The sequence below is a fragment of the Aulonocara stuartgranti genome (genome assembly GCF_965226115.1).
Source record: "Aulonocara stuartgranti genome assembly, chromosome: 13".
NCBI lineage: Eukaryota > Metazoa > Chordata > Actinopteri > Cichliformes > Cichlidae > Aulonocara > Aulonocara stuartgranti.
Genome location: NC_138949.1, coordinates 16248865 through 16265073, shown reverse-complemented (window position 1 = coordinate 16265073; position 16209 = coordinate 16248865). Strand labels below are relative to the sequence as shown.

Below are 16209 nucleotides of genomic sequence, written 5' to 3'. Positions count from 1 at the left end.
CTGGACTCATTCTGCCCGGGAAAGAATTGAAGTTCTGTCCAATAGTCTATTTAAAGTCAAATTAAAGGTCAGTGTGGATAAATATGATTGATGTTTTAACCCATGATTTAATTCTTTTTTCTATCATGTTAAGCACACACAACATACAGTCTGATCTTCTGTGTGGAGGGCTCTGTGTCTGTGAGGAAAATGAACAGCCATGTCTGGAAATCTATATATTTGAAAGGATGCAACAGTAAGTAGATACAGAGATAAATCCAAATACATGCTAAAAAGTTCCCAGCTGGTTTGAAGGCAGGGATTTTTGTTGGACAGGAAGAGTTGATTGGGAGGTAAAGAAGGCTTTTTTCAGGAAAATAGGACAAAAGGGAACTAAACACTAAACAGTGAGCTAAACATGTTCATTGACAGGCAAACACTGGATTGGTGGGACTATTTGGGCCTAATTTCAGATGTAGGAGATAATAAAGTACAAAACCTTCACTAACGTACTTACGTAGAACTTTCAGGCGTCTGTATTTTACTTTAAATTTTGATGTTTTTGTACAAATCTTTACTTTTTAATTCTTACATTTTCAAAATGGGGGCGGGGATTATTTCTATCACTGCTTGCCTTCAAACATCAAAACAATTTGAACCTAAATCGAGGGGAAAATAACATAAAAGACAATTCTGTTGGTGTGTGTCTATCACATGTGCTTATCTGTATCTTATCTGGGATGGAAGACAGAAAAACACATCATCTAGCCATCATTTCTAGGACTATGCTCAGGTTTTAGATTAATTTTTAAATGTGGCAGGTGATTTTAAATGCAAACACCAAAAATGCAAACACAAATCCAACACCTCAACAAATATTAGCAAACAGACAAACTGTTTCTGCACAGTTTGTCACACAGTGTGTTGCTAGCTAAAGGCACAGCTGCTCTATTTCCCAGGGAGAGAAAACGTGGGAGATAACTTCACTCAGAGATGGAGAAAGGATAAGGAAGGATAGGAAGAAAAAGAGGTTATTTTTAAAGCTGAGGACTTCTCGGTGACATTTGATATACTGGAAATGTAAAGCTTACATTTTAAAGGTTTGGTTCATTTTATAGTTTATCAAACAGATATTGATCATATGAAAATATCTGGCAGTTTAATGCAGGGTTAGTTCACCAGAGTATGCTGTACTCTGGTGAAGTTTAGTGATGGAGCAGAGTGACTGTGGTGATCACAATCACAGGCAGTAGACATGAAAATAAATTTAAGCTGGTGGTGCTGCTTGGATTCATTCACTGACTTCCACATTTAAATTAGCTTCATACAGACTAGTGGTGGGCATTAGCTGTGATAGTTCATGTAACATCTGCTTACATCTTCTTGAATTAGGCTGTGTAAATCCACAAAGAGAGGAAGCAGCACATACCATGTGATTAAAATCCATTTGTGCTGATAGCAGAAACTACTGGGACTTATTTCTATTCACTTCAGCTGGTCTTAGAGCCCCCCCCCCCCCCGGATTGTACCCATTTTTTCTGTTTAGGTGTGGAGCCAAAGTCACCCGTCAGTGTAGGCAACAACAAACAGAGCAAATTTTTTGGCTTTGTTTTCTTCATGTTTGTGCTACATAACAGCAGATAGAAATTTGATTAAAATTAGAATTGGAATTTAATATAAAGGTTGTATTCCTTTGTATTGGTGTTGTTTTATTATGATATCAATAATGACATGAGGTTCAAAGCATAAGGGAGCTAAAAGCAATTGATAAACTCAAACAATGAGTGGAAAATAAATAGCAAGAATCAGAGCCTCGTCTAAACAGGCGTCAATGAAAACTAGAAAAGAACCCCATCATAGTAAAACTAAAGCTCAGCCAACTAGAATAATGGAAACATGAACCAAAACACAGGCTTGCAAGACTAGAAAAAACATGAAGTAATCGTAGAAATCAAAGACTCAACAATATCACAAAACATCAAAGCCACTATTAGAAAAGAGATCAAATCAGGAATCCAAAACATCAAACACTACAACAATCAAATCGAAGAATCCAAAATTTATATCCACAAAAACTCTGGGACCATGACAGTAATTTATTTTTTATTTCTCATCTTCCACTTTTTGCTTTGCATGACAAAAACTGACCCAAATTATTGGCTGTTTAAGCCTTTCATCTTTCAAAAGATTTTATATGATCTTAATATTACAAAATTTCACTTACACAGTTGATAACTATGGGATTGAAGCTATCTAATTCCCCTCTTTCTATGTATTTTCCCCAAGACACATCACTGCACATAAATGATAGATCTAGGAGAACAAAGGTCAGAACTAAGAGCCACTTTGGAGCCATGTGGCCAGTAGAGGGCCCCAAAAGGGTGTAAAATGTCTCACTAAAGTTGTTGTTTGCCATTAAAAGATAACATAAAGTAAACAAACAAACAAAAAACACTCACAAGGGCGAGAACAGCATTGAGGGTAAAGTTGTGGTGCTATTTTTAGGTACTACTGTGTTAGTAGCATAACTTCTTGGCTCGCTTGTAGCTACTACCATGACTATGTTCTGTGAGTTTTTGGCTCATAAAAGTGAGAGTCAAATACATTTAATAAGTGCCTTTAATAAGTGTTTACTGTGTTTATAAGGCACAGCTCTGTTAAAATGCATTTACACAAATAAAAACTGTAGATACCAAATCTCCAGCAATGTATGGACACTGGCTACTGTTTCCTGGGTATACTGGGGAATATGAATGCACAGTCAACTATCCAGGTAAGCCAGGTTTAATATTAATATTGGAAAAAAATATCTATTGTCAATAAATATTGTTTGTTTGAACATCGGTCATTTCTTAGAGATGGAAACTGTTTTAACGAGGCTGTAGTGGGAGCACTGGGTATCAGGTGTGACTAAATGTGGTTCACAGGCGGAATTTTGCTTGGGGGTGGAGACAGGTCAGGACTGAGTCTGTGTGCAACTGCACATGAATGCATAATTTTCTTTTTTGTTACGTGATTAAGATGGACCGCCATGGGCAGACAATTATCACAATTTAATACGCTTATGCAAATCTAACATCTATTCATTAGTGTGGAGTGCTTTTCTTTCCCAGTTGGCATCATGCTGGCATCCTAATTAGTCTGATTTTTGAAAATAGGGATGTAAGTTGAATGCAATTAAGCCGTAGGAAAGAAAGCCGCAGAGGAACAGGACAGAAGAGCTAACAACTGATTTTTTTTTATTCTTTACTTTCTGATTTACAGATTGCATAGCAGGGTGTAAACATGAAAAAAAAATGAAAGGACAACTTTACAGAGACAATTGTCTCAGAAAGTAGTTTATGTCGTGGTAAAATTCTGAAATACAAAAAAAAGACTATAAAGAGGAACTTTTTAAGGGATCTTTGGCAAACCTGATGGCAAAAACTCCTCTGTGCCTCCTTTAAAATGCTATCTTTGTGGTAATTTGAGAGTTGTCTTATTTTGAATTATTTATACAAGTTCACAGGAAATCACAAAAGGTCTTCAGAGAAGCAAGGTGCATGTGGAGGCACTCATACACGTAGGATTATAATACGCTGTTACATAATTTTATAAGGCCACTGATCAATGCAAACGAATAAAATCATAAGATCATAAATTATCGAGCCGTCAACACAAAGCTCAATCACAAATGAATACTCCCCTTGATAATTACCAGCTTCCTGTCACTTTCCATTCAGTGCGGTCGACGCTTGCTTTTGTTACATCAAAAATTGTGTAGAGCAAAAACTAAGCCAAGGAAGATGCATGTGTTCAGTAGATTATAAAGGTACTCAGACGGCAAATATAGACTGGAAATGAACAATAAAGCAAAAAAATAATAAAAATGAGATAGTTTTCAATATTATTTAGATGACATGCAAGAGATACATGGAACAATGTAGTTCAAATACAGACAGATAGGCAACAAATCTGAAGGCAGCAACAACGGGGAAGCACTTTAAAGGGAACAGACTAAAATATTTAAAGACGTTCCATTACAGAGACGCATCACAGCAGGCCGTGCTTCTTGCTTGGGCAACCTTGGAGTTTGTCTTGCGAGATAAAGCACTGCAGATGAAGGAACCAGCCTCTATGACTTTGGCAATGTTCACACCCTGCAAAAACGTCCCAGCATCAGTAAAAGTGCAATTAATATAATAAGCACAAGATAAACAAGAAATGGCAAGTTTAAGGTTTTCTCACTGAAATTAAAAGAAGACGTGTAACAGGTGACAGAAAATTAACCCGCAGTGAATCGTTTCTACCAGCAGGGGTAGGAATTGTTAAATAAATTGTTCCTGAGAAGTGTGTGCAACACCACAGTCTTGCACAAGTTATGTAGAACCACTAATATGATCAAATAAACTGTTACAGGGCAGTATGTTTGGAGAACGATGTGTTTATGTGAGTGAGCTTTGAAAGATTGTACAACGTTGGTTTTGTTGAGATTAGACACAAGTGTACATACACACCAGACAGTGAAGTCATACTTACTGTTTCAATGCCCATGCCATGAAGCATGTAGAGAACATCCTCTGTGGAAACATTGCCAGATGAACCCTGAGCGTAAGGGCATCCTCCCAGGCCAGCTACTGCAGAATCCACCACAGAGACCCCCATCTGCAAGGACAAACAACAGAGGCATTCGGCAAATCCGTGAAAGACTTCATGTCAGGTAAAATCCAGGAACAAAGATCTTTGTTCTATTGGGTTGTTCTGCCTGGTGCCGCGCACCTTGCCAGGCCTGTGGTTGTGTTTTACAGCTGTTTCTGAGAACCGTGGGCTTAAGGCTTGAAGATGAGTGGGCACAGAATGTCCCGCAGTATGGCTTAGTCATCCTCTTTGTCAGCTCAAACCACCAGCACCACATAATTATGGCCTTGTTCATATGACAGGAATATTATAAAGGCTGAGCAGAAGATTTCATATGTTTCTGATTGTCCTGGTTACTCATGTTTTTACAGCACGACTCTGCTCTTCACCATAGGGATTCACTTTCTTGCCACATCAAGAAGACATTTTTTTTCCCCTTGGCTGCTTAGTGTCCAATCAAACTGTGCCAATAAACTTAATGCATTTGTACACAAATGTGCTACAAAAAAAATCATTAATGGCAAACTATTTCGCTGATCTCCTTGATTACAAATGTTTCTGCTTTCTAAGGGCCTCTTTGTTTACACGAATGTAAGAATATACAAGAGATAAAATTCAAGTTGTGTACTCTACTGCGTTTTTTTTTTTTTTTTGGCTCACCAGCGCTCACGACAAACATTACTGCTGAAATTTGTGGGAAAGTTTTTCCTTTTTTTACTGCCGACGATAGCGAGCGCCTGGCCTCCATATGAAAATTAATGATGCGTTTTCAGTTGTTCTTCTCAATCCGTTGCTTTTGTTGGACAGCTTACCCAACATTATAAAAGGCTGCCCAGGAAACAGTACCCCGGTGCTTTTGTTGCAGCTCGATGTTGACATTGAAATTTACAGAAGCACATTTTACTCTTTCTCTGAATGCCCATATTACTCAAAGACACACAGTCACTGTTCTTGCCATGGACGTGCGCGACCCAGTCATGAATAAAACCTTTGTTTTCACACCAAGACAGGCCTTCAGTTTTCAGAGTCATTATGGACTAAGGTCTTGGGATGTTTTCCACATGTCCCTGGGATTGTCATGAGAATATTAAAGATGTTTTCCAGCTTCCGCGGTAGAACCAGATGTCAGAGGATCCTGCAGTGAGACAAAATTAACACACTGATCCTCTCAGTGGCACTGGGTCATGAAGGACCGGTACCCCACAGAGCAGGACCAAGCAAGTTAAATTAAAAGAATCTCTATTGCTTTTTTGGAACAATGATGCTAATTGGTTGCTTTTCCTCCAGACAAGAACCTACTTCTTTCAGGGGGCTGTCTGAGCCAGCCGTAATTGCTGTTTATGTTGGCAAGGGAAGAGGAGGAGGTGGGTAGAAGGAGGAGGAGATCTACTCCGGTGTGTGCAGTGCACGAGATTTCCAGACCTTGGTTAAAGCCAGAGCAGGATATTGTACTAGGCAGAATTTTTTGTAGTATAAACACAGAGTTGTAATCTGCCATGCCAATCCTCTCGCTTCTAGCTATAAGGTCACAGGTCTTCAGCGTACTGTTTCCGAGAGGAACAGAACAAACCCTTTCAGCAGCGTGCCCCGTACCCCTGGACACTAATCACGCAGGAACTGGTGGTCAGCAGCTCGGGCTTGCCAATGCTCAGTTAGGTTCACACTACCCAGAAACCAGATGTGTGCTCAGTGTTAAAAAGCCATACTGAGTGAGCTGCGGCTATATAAAAACAATGCATTCCTGGGTAAAGACACTGAACATTTTCAAACTTGCATGATTTGGGATAAGCTTGTTTACATTCTGCGCTCTGAGTGGACGAGGCTGAAGATGGACAAGCTCCCATTTTGGTTTTATAACTGCGTCACAGAGCGAGCGAAAGAAAGAGTGTGCATTCAGCGAAGGACACGAAGCAGTGATGCTTCACCCACGACTACATAAACCGAAAGGCTGACAGAAACTGTCACGGATCCCGTGCTGACACTTATATCACTTCTTTCGAGGAGCGAACCCCGGACAGCAAAAGGCAAACAAGCACTTAAAGAATAAATAAATCACATTTTACTTTATCATTTCCAAAAGAAAATAAAGTTTGACTAATGTGATGTGACAAATATGAAGTTATTCAACTTTAATATGCAATCCTATTTTTAATATAATGTAAATGAATACTAAAAATACTACTACTAATGATAATAATAATAATATAACATATTTATCACCTTAAAACATGAATTTGGTTGGAATTGAAGAAAAAATATAAGAAAATAAATTCACAGATAATCCAGTTTCTTAGGAATTTATGTACTTGCTAATTAAATTATTTATTGATTTTGAATAATAAACATTTATATTTCAGCTCTTCATCTGTATTTATTTATTTTGTATAACAGCAATCGTCCCAGGGGCTGCAGATGAAAATGAGCTTTTTGACCCATTTATTACATCAGTGTTGCTTCCTTTACATACATGTTAAAAGCATTTTTTTTTAAATAGTTAAAAAAAAAAAAGTAAAATAAAGCCTAAGAATACAGAAAAAAGAAAAATAAATGTTCTTTTACTGTTATTTTGTCCTTTTGTGGTATTTATGTGGGTTTTACGGTTGTCTTTTAAATATATATTCCAGTATGTCACAAGGGCTCATTTTAAAAAAAGTTAATAATCTATAATAAATATTTTCTAGTTTAGCTGAAATTGATTTTACTTGTTTACTCAACAGAAAGTATCGTCGGTGGCTTTGATTCAGAGCGGATTTCACTCTTTGAAATAGCAAATCACCAGTCACAAGATAAAATGATCCTTTATAACTATCCATTATAACTTCTACCATTCAGTCAAAGAAGTCAACATAAAGTTGCACTAAAGTTATCAACACACTGCTCAACACAGCTGCTAGGTAACTGGATGTTAGTAAAATATGTTAGTAAACTAAGGCTGAACAGAGTCTCATGTATGGAGACAAAAGAAAATACTGCAGATGGATGTTATTGTCAGTAGAGATCTCTAGTGTGAGCCCAGACAGGTTATACTGTATTCCCCAGCTGCAGTAGTACACAATACACCAAAATTGCAGGTAAGATTAAATAATTTTCCTTGCCAAGCCTGTGAAATCTAAGTACATACATTGTCATTGTGTGACCTGCCAGGGTAGGTTTGTAACAAAGCCCCCCTAGACCTCCTGAAAAAAGGTACAAAGACTAAGGAATGTCTTTATCGGGAACAAAAGAGGTGACTCAGGGCTGACAGCACTGGGGGAATTCATTTCTCTCCCAGTTGGTGGTGTGGAGTTCTGGCACACAGTAATGAAAAACTATGATAAAATCTTTAATTTCCTACTTGTTTATGGGTGAGCAAATGGTGAGCTAAATATCCCTGGCTGCTATTATTTCTTGTGGCCATGGGGCAGCTGCAATGAATCATTGTAAATATGATCCACGCAGGAATTTCACCATCTCTCTGTACTTTTTCTTTTTCAAACCATTCAGAATCAGATTTAACCTTAAAAATATTTGCTTCTTTACATGACATGGATCAGCTGCCTTTCCGAACAATGTTTGACCATAAATTGTACCAGAGAAGTACAATATTAGATTAATTCCATCATAATTATTAGAAGGGATAAGTGTTCAACTGCAAGTTTCACAACGGAACAACAGTTTCTTTAGTGGATGTGTAACATTAGTGAATGAATGAATGATTTCATTTACACGTTACATTTGCAGTCATACAGTGATTTGTGCAAACTGAAGCATAAATACTATACTAACGTTTACAGTCGAGTAAAATAAAGTACTTGAGTAGACGTTTCTAGAGCTGCGTCTGCAGCTGCAGCACCATTCATCACATGCTCACCGTAGAGCAAATGAAAGGATCATTTTCCACTGGCCTTTAAGCACGCCATTGTCAGAAAGTTCAACAGCCAAGCGGCAGACGAGCTAGAAGCCCCCCCACCCCCCCAGGGCCCTTCGATCCACCTAGCTCTCAGTCGCTTTGTCCAATAGACACTGAATAGGTGAGCCTTTGTGCTGACCCCCTCACATCTGTTGACCCACCCAGCCCCCAGTGTGCTTCCTCCTCTGTGGTGACAATGCGCTCCAGTAAAACTGATACAGCCCTGCCTGCATTGCCTCTGTTTTATGTTTGGATATATGTCAGGTTTACTGGCTCGCAACAGGCAAAGTGGTGACAAATGCCCCCACGACAGCTCCTTCACAAAGATTCACAACCCAAATGCACTTATAGAGTGTATACCTTTAACTGTACAATACATATTGTTAAGTTCATTAAGATTCTGGGATTTTTTTTTCTTTTTGAAAGCAGTTTGTGAATCATCTTGCTTTGTGGGGAAGCTTAGATCATGTTTCTTAATGCCGATTTTCCTCGTTGACTGATGGTTTCTGGTTCTCTGTGTGTCCCATTGTAGCCTACACATACACAACAGAGAACACATTCATCATGCCATAGACTGACAGACTGTCATTAAAGCTTAGGCACATATGTGCGCTTTTTAAAACGTAAAAAAAACAAAAAAAAATTTTAAGCTCTGAAATACTCTAATATAAAAGTTTGCAATAAAAAGTTTTACATCATTTTAAAGTGGCATATATGGCCAAAATAACTATACATCAGTCTTATTGATATATTACATTATTTGGCTTCCTTTTTCCTGACTCCAGCGGAAAATAAAAACAATTTTTCCTTTTTCTCGTTGCAAAGAAAGGACACTGTATTTCAATGGACTGTAGCATGTGAGCTGAAAAGTGTCTAAAAAGATGGATTGGGAGAAGTTTAACAAATGATGCTTCCCAGCAGGGATAATGATTTAAATCAACCTAAAAAAAAACAAAGACCTGTGATCTCTATGATGCTGGCAGAAAGTTGAATGATATCCTGGAACAAGAATCACCACCTCTATTTTGCCTCCACATCTGGTTGCTCCTCTTCATGTCATCATGAGTAACTACATTGATTTATGCAAAGGCCGGGCATTTATCCATAATCGGTCTGTGGTTCTCCACGAGAACATTCATATTCATCACAGGGGGAGGGATGTGCATGTGAAGGCAAAGGTACCCCAAATCCACTGGGAAAGCAGAAAGTAAAGCTGTCAGACAATTTAACATGAGAGGATATGGGGATCAAGAGGACGATGCATTGCTGTCTTGTGCTTGTCCAAAAGGAGAATCTACACTACAAACTACGGCAAGAGGGCTTCCTCTTCTAACTTTACCAGCATTTGTACGCTTAACACAGACCTCTCCACTTAAAAGTGTTAGCACCTTTTATGTCTCTCCCACAAGAATCAGAAGGTTTGTTAAAATTGAATCAGAAGGCACATCTGTCCTCCCAGAGTTGTCAGGCTTTATATTATCCCTTTATTCTTTTGGATCTTTGAACTGTTTTACCTTTCTGCTTATTCAGAGACCTCCATACCCTCCAATCACACCAACAAATTAGCTGAACTGTGTCTGATTGCCTCTGTTTTTAAAGATCCCTCTCGGCTGCCTGTTAGGTTCAGAGAATTTTTCCAAAATTCACAGTTCCTACCCTATCCACCTTTCAATAGTCCTGGAGCTAGTCTCCTTCTTTTATTGACTTCCATTTACAAACTAACTTCATTTACTTTTAAATGTTTGTTTTTAAGTTTTTGACTGTTTGCTGTCATTATTAATGTATTTTATGTCTAATCTTAGACTTATGAAATAGCTGCACAAAAGCTGGTTTACAAGACAGATGTAGGGCATTAAATAAGATAATCCTGTCATGTACTTCATGACAGATGGAGAATTAAGGACCGTAATGAAGCTTGGAAACGTTCTGGTGTCACAAGCTGATCCTCAACAGGTGTCATCTGTTGCTTTTATCATCTAATAGTTCTCTAGTTAAACACACTAGACTGTCTATTTGATTCCTTTTCAGATTTCCATCTGCTCTCTTTGTTTGTCAAGCTAACTGCTTTGACAAAGACTTTGCTCTACTTTCGACTTAAGAGCTCTTTCTGTCGCTACAGTACTCATAATATTAACAACTGCAGTAATAGCAATAACTATAAATAACAATGAATAATAAATCTAATCATCATTAGATCATTAGCAATTTCTGGTTCTGAGATTACTGGCAGTACCACATCTTAGGGGTTCTTATCTGGAGTGCACTAAGAATGTTGGCAGTGCTTGCCCATAGGTGTCATGGCAATGAACCGTTAAAACTTCTTGTTTTCTTGGAAATATTAATTATAGTAACAATAATAATAATATAAACAATAACATAAGAAACAAAATCATCATAGGTAGAAGCATAAGTACTTTTGAGACTATTGGCCGCACAATACCCGTGTTCTTACCTGGAGTGCAGTAAGGATGTTGGGCAGTGCTTGCCCATAGGTGTCATGGCAGTGAACTGCAAGCGCATTGATGGGCACGTCCTTCATCACCCTCTGCAGCATCTTAAGCATAGATCCTGGAGTACCAATACCAATGGTGTCTCCCAAGGAAATCTCATAGCAGCCCATTTCATATAATCTCTTTGCCACCTAAAAATAATAAAAATATAGAAAATGCTCTCTTTATAAGAGGATTACATAGTAAAATAACTTTTTTTTCAAATATAAGTACCATGTTATGTTTGGTTAGGTAGTGAAATGGAAGAGAATATAAATGCTATATTTTACATTTCTTCAGTTAATTCAATCTGTGCTTACGGAAAGAATATGAACATTTATTGTGATTTTTCATTTAGCAATGAACTGACAATAATTAGCTTTGAGTTTTGACATATATATCGAAAAGCACTGACATCCACAAAATTAATTAATTCCAGGAAAAACAAGTTAAAAAAAACAAACAAAAAAAACAGAAAAACAAAACCAGAACAACATCTCAAGAAACGATTCAGTTTAGTTTAGATCATTTAAATAAATGAACAGATAGGTTTTAAAAGACCTGTAAGTGTAAAGAACAATCCTACCTCTGCCACTTTGGAAGGTTCAATGTGTCCCTCATGGGGACACCCAAGGGCACAAGAAACATACCTGAGAAGATAAAGTTAACAAGTATCATTATTTTGTCAGTTTCAGCAACTGACAAAAAAAAACAAAAAAAAAAACGTCAAAAGCTGTTGAACATTTTCTATACTATAGTGTGCTCTTCAAAAAAAAAAAAGAATTGGGTCCAATGTGTCCAGAAGCCTATTAGTGTTTTGGTGTCCTTTATGGGCAAAGCAGTTCCTATAATTTAAAAAATAAAATAAAACACACACACACATTTCCATGATATGATAAAAGGCCCACATTAGTAAAAGTTAGCCTGTTTGGTTTACCTCATCTGGCCTCGTGGTTTACTAATGCATAGATATAGTCCTGGTGAACATCTGGAACTTTGCTATAACAGTATCATTACTGAACTGTGTGTTTTCTTCTATATAAAAACTGCAGTATGTTCAAATGCCCTGTTTTCCTATGGGGAAAAGTGAAAATCTGTGTGAAGCTCAGAAATCAAGGGAATTGTTTTCATTTCATTTCATTCATTTTGTTTTCATTTTTGTAGCAGAGAATTAATAGGCAGAATACTAACCCTCGAACTGGAATTTGTCGCTTTTTGGCAGCGTTAATGACTTCCTCAAACCTCAGCATACTTTCATCAACAGAACAGTTAATATTTTTTTTACTGAAGGTTTCAGATGCCGACCCAAACACAGCCACTTCAGTAGCACCAGCTGCAACCTTAAATCGCCAGAGAAAACAAACTTGTAAAACCGTGTTCACTGTGAGTCACGCTAACGTAAGTGCAGGAACTATTTTAATAAAAACAATGTAGTGCCAACAGTTAACTCAAACTGACAAGCTTGAGTAAACATGATGAATTATATGAGAAAAGGTATATAGCACAGGTCATTACGCTGAAGTGAAAATTCATGCTTACAGCATCCTGAAAGCCTTGCAAGTTAGGTGTCAAAACAGGATACTGAACATTAGATGCTTTCTGGATTCCTCTGAGTACATCAGTGTGGTCTGCCATCTAAATAAAGGGAGGAAGATATATTAATTAGATGTTAAAGGTAACAACATAACAGGCAATAACATAGGTAAGGTAATAACATAATAACATATTAACATGTTCCTGGGAATTCACAAATGCTTTCACACGTTTGAAGGCAGCATTAAAGATCAAATTAATTATCATTTTTCTCAGTACAAAAGGAGACACGTGTTAACGTCTGACTTTGTATCCAAGTAGTAAATAGGGGTACAATTTGATTGAGAAGGAGAAAATGAATAAAATACTTTCTCCAAAACCATCTCCAGCTCCAACAAGGATGCTAGAGGAGCAAGAAAGAGGGCCTAATAAATCACTCAGCATTTAACTGCAGTTCAAAAAGAAGAATTCTTACCTGTGGGACCCACTTTGAAGAGACAAAGCTGGTGGCCTCGATCACAGACAGGCCTGTTCCTGAGAGCATATCTATCAGCTGGATTTTCACCCCAGTTGGAACAATCTCCTGGAGAACAATGAAATTGAAATAGCTTATTTTGTATTTGAGTCCTCTCATGATACAGTTGGAGATGTGACAAGCAGATATATGGCTTAGTATTTTGCTGTGCTGCGTGTTATTTATACAGATAGCCATATTTGACATGATCAATCTTGCACTTGCTGAAAACTCTGAGATAGCTTCGCTATATGCCAAATTTCAGGTAATATGTTGTAGAAATAAAATTACTTCCCCCCATCCAGTATAATCTCTAAATGGTAGGTAAAGAGAGTGAACTCAGCCAGAAGCTGTGTCATCTTTCCTATTCAATTTCAAAGACAATGTGAAACATATGCTTCTAGCAATTATGGCACAAAACCCATATGTTATGAATTGTTATATGTATAGAAAAAATGGGAGTTTCCAGGGAGGATTGTGTATAGTATTAGAAAACAAAGGTACCCATAAATATAAATAAGGTTTGTGATTGTAATTGCAGAGTATACCTTTTCATTTTGAAGTCCATCTCTTGGCCCAACTTCAACAATTTTAACAAACTCTGGATAGGCATGTCCTGTAATTGTCTGGGAAAATATCAAATGGGGGGGAGGGGAATAAATAAAAAGAGAAACACCGCTCAACAAGACACAGAACACGGAGAAGTCAGCCATCCTTTTACCGTGGGATGCTCCAGGTCATGTTATTTCTAACATGAATAACTTTCAACCTCAACCCAGCTGAAACTTTAGAACCCAAATATAAGCTTGCTATGTCATTAAGATGCAAACTCATGAGATGTGACACAGAGGAAAGGCTGGGAAGAAGGGTTAGAGTAACTCCACTAAAACCGCAAGGAATATTCTGAGGATCAAGGTATTTTTTTTTCCTGATCTCAACCTTATAATTTTAAAGAAAAAGACCCTTGTTGAACTAAATGCAAAACCTCAACAGACCTTAAAGATTACAATATGAACCTAGCAACAGTGATATTTAAGCAGAGAGTGAAGACCACATATCTGACTATAGCCGTCAAAAATATCTATTTAAGTTTTTTCCAGTGGGGAGCAGTAAAACAAAGAAAGCTAACCGATATCCCAGCTTAACTCTTCTACAAGCAGGCCTGAAATGTGAAAGAATCCACTCAGTTTAAATTTTTAGTCTAATCTTTGTCAATTTTCAAGGGGTAAAGAGCTAATGTGTTATATCTATGGAAGATAGATATCAAATATTTATTCAGAACAAACTGAGCACACAGTACTGTGCTCAGAAATATACAGTACTGTGCAAAAGTGTCTAGCTACCCCTTGTTTCTTTATATTTTACTAGAAAAATGGAAAATAGATGCAGTTGTTTGCTGAAACGTGTGCAAACATACATGGAAACAGTGTATTACACGAAAACAGTGTTTGTGCAATTCTAACAAGCTTGAATGTGAATGTTTGATTTGATCACCTTTATTCTTCAACACAGCTTTAACTCTTTTAGACAAGCTTTCTTGTAATTTATTTTAGTCTTCAGGAATAGTTCTCCAAGCTTCTCGAAGGACATTCAAAGCCCTTCTTTGGATGTTGGCTGCCTTTTGTTTGATTCTCTATCAAGATTATCCCACACTGCTTTAACTGCTTCAATAATGTTGAGGTCTCGGCTCTGGGGAGGCCAATCCATGGTTGATAGTGTTCCACTGTGTGTTTTTCTATGCAGGTATGCTTTCACTGCACTGGCAGTGTATTTGGGATGATTGTCATTTTGAAAAATGAACATATTCCCGAATCAGACCCTTTCTAGGTGGTAATGCAAGGTGGATTAAAATCTGATGGTACTTTTCTGGGTTCATAATTCAATTTTGACAAGATCCCAAACACCATTGGCCGAAATCCAGTCCCAAACTATGACAGAGGATTCTTCGTGTTTTACAGATAGCTGGACAGGAGACAGGAGACAGGTACAACAGACTGTTGTACAGCCACTCTTCCACTGAGACTTCAGTGAACAGTAGATAGATTAAGTATAGAGGCAGATGTATCTCTCAGTTCCTGTGTCAGTTCTTTTCCACATTTTATCCTGACTAATTAGATAAGAGGAACAGACACTGTTTAACTACCATAGATAGTTTTTCTAGGTGTGACATTTCCTCTTTTATCCACTTGACTAGTTTCCTCAATTTTTTTAAGGCTACACTACACACCATGCAGAGTTTTAAGCTAAAATTCGATCTTTACTAAGTTGTCTGTCTTTTAATGCATGGCTCAGTGTTAAGTGGTGTAACAAACAAACAAAACACATTCCTCTGAAAATGGTTATGTATAAGGACTGAACTGAAAATGAGTGAAAAAGCAACCCAGAAGTTAAAAAATTACATAAAAGACTTGGAAACCACATATACAGAAACAAGTTGACTGAAGACTTTTGCACAGTACTGCATGTGGTTTAGCTTGTAATATCTTTAACTGTTATGAGTTAAATGTACGTTTTTTACAGATAGGCATGAACTATTTGTAAAATATACTCATACTTTGGATTACAAAAATGTTATAAAGTAAAAGTGAAAATAAATTCGAAAATGCAGGAATAAAATCGAGCGGACTCTTTCACTTACACTACTTTTACCTCTAATAGGCTACATTACAACTGAAAATGAAGCCTGGGGCAGCTCATATTCTGTTGTATTTTATTCTATTCATATTCTATTGAGTGTATTTTATTACCCCAAACATACATAATGCTAACGTAATACTCTTATTGAGAAAAAGGTACTCGCATGTTCTTCTTCTTCTTTTTTTAACCACCTTAGTTACAGCAGCATCTGCGCATCTGCGCATAGGTGGCCTTGTGTTGTGCTCCTCTCTGCTCTGTCATGAGGAAGTCATGTGGCCGAACATGTGCAGTTGAATAAAAACAAGGAAAACCGACGCCCACCTTGTCCTCCTGCAGCCAGCGTCTCAGCCACGGGTAGTCCTCGATGAGTTGCTCATAGCTCAGGCAGTGCTTCACTGTGGTGGGCACGTTACCCATCCGTGTGGCTGCTGCTCAGCCCGCTGCAGCTCCGTGTTCTCCGGGAATAACCTTCGCAGATCGCGGGAACTACCCAGAGCAAATTAATGTGTCGCATCCGTGTGCTAATGCAGGCCTGGATGGCGGAGGGCCTC

The 16209-nt window shown here is 37.8% G+C and overlaps 1 protein-coding gene across 1 annotated transcript; it reads right to left on the bottom strand.

Moving 5' to 3' along the window:
- Window positions 1–2726: 2726 nt before the first annotated feature.
- On the bottom strand, window positions 2727–16209 carry hmgcll1 (3-hydroxymethyl-3-methylglutaryl-CoA lyase like 1). The gene is made up of 9 exons (XM_082556210.1): window positions 15980–16209; window positions 13570–13647; window positions 12983–13090; window positions 12514–12609; window positions 12166–12314; window positions 11561–11624; window positions 10938–11126; window positions 4498–4623; window positions 2727–4118 (listed from the first exon to the last, which is right to left on the bottom strand). Exons 1-9 carry the CDS (start codon window positions 16073–16075, stop codon window positions 3999–4001), a joined length of 1026 nt encoding a protein of 341 aa, XP_082412336.1. The 5' UTR covers window positions 16076–16209; the 3' UTR covers window positions 2727–3998.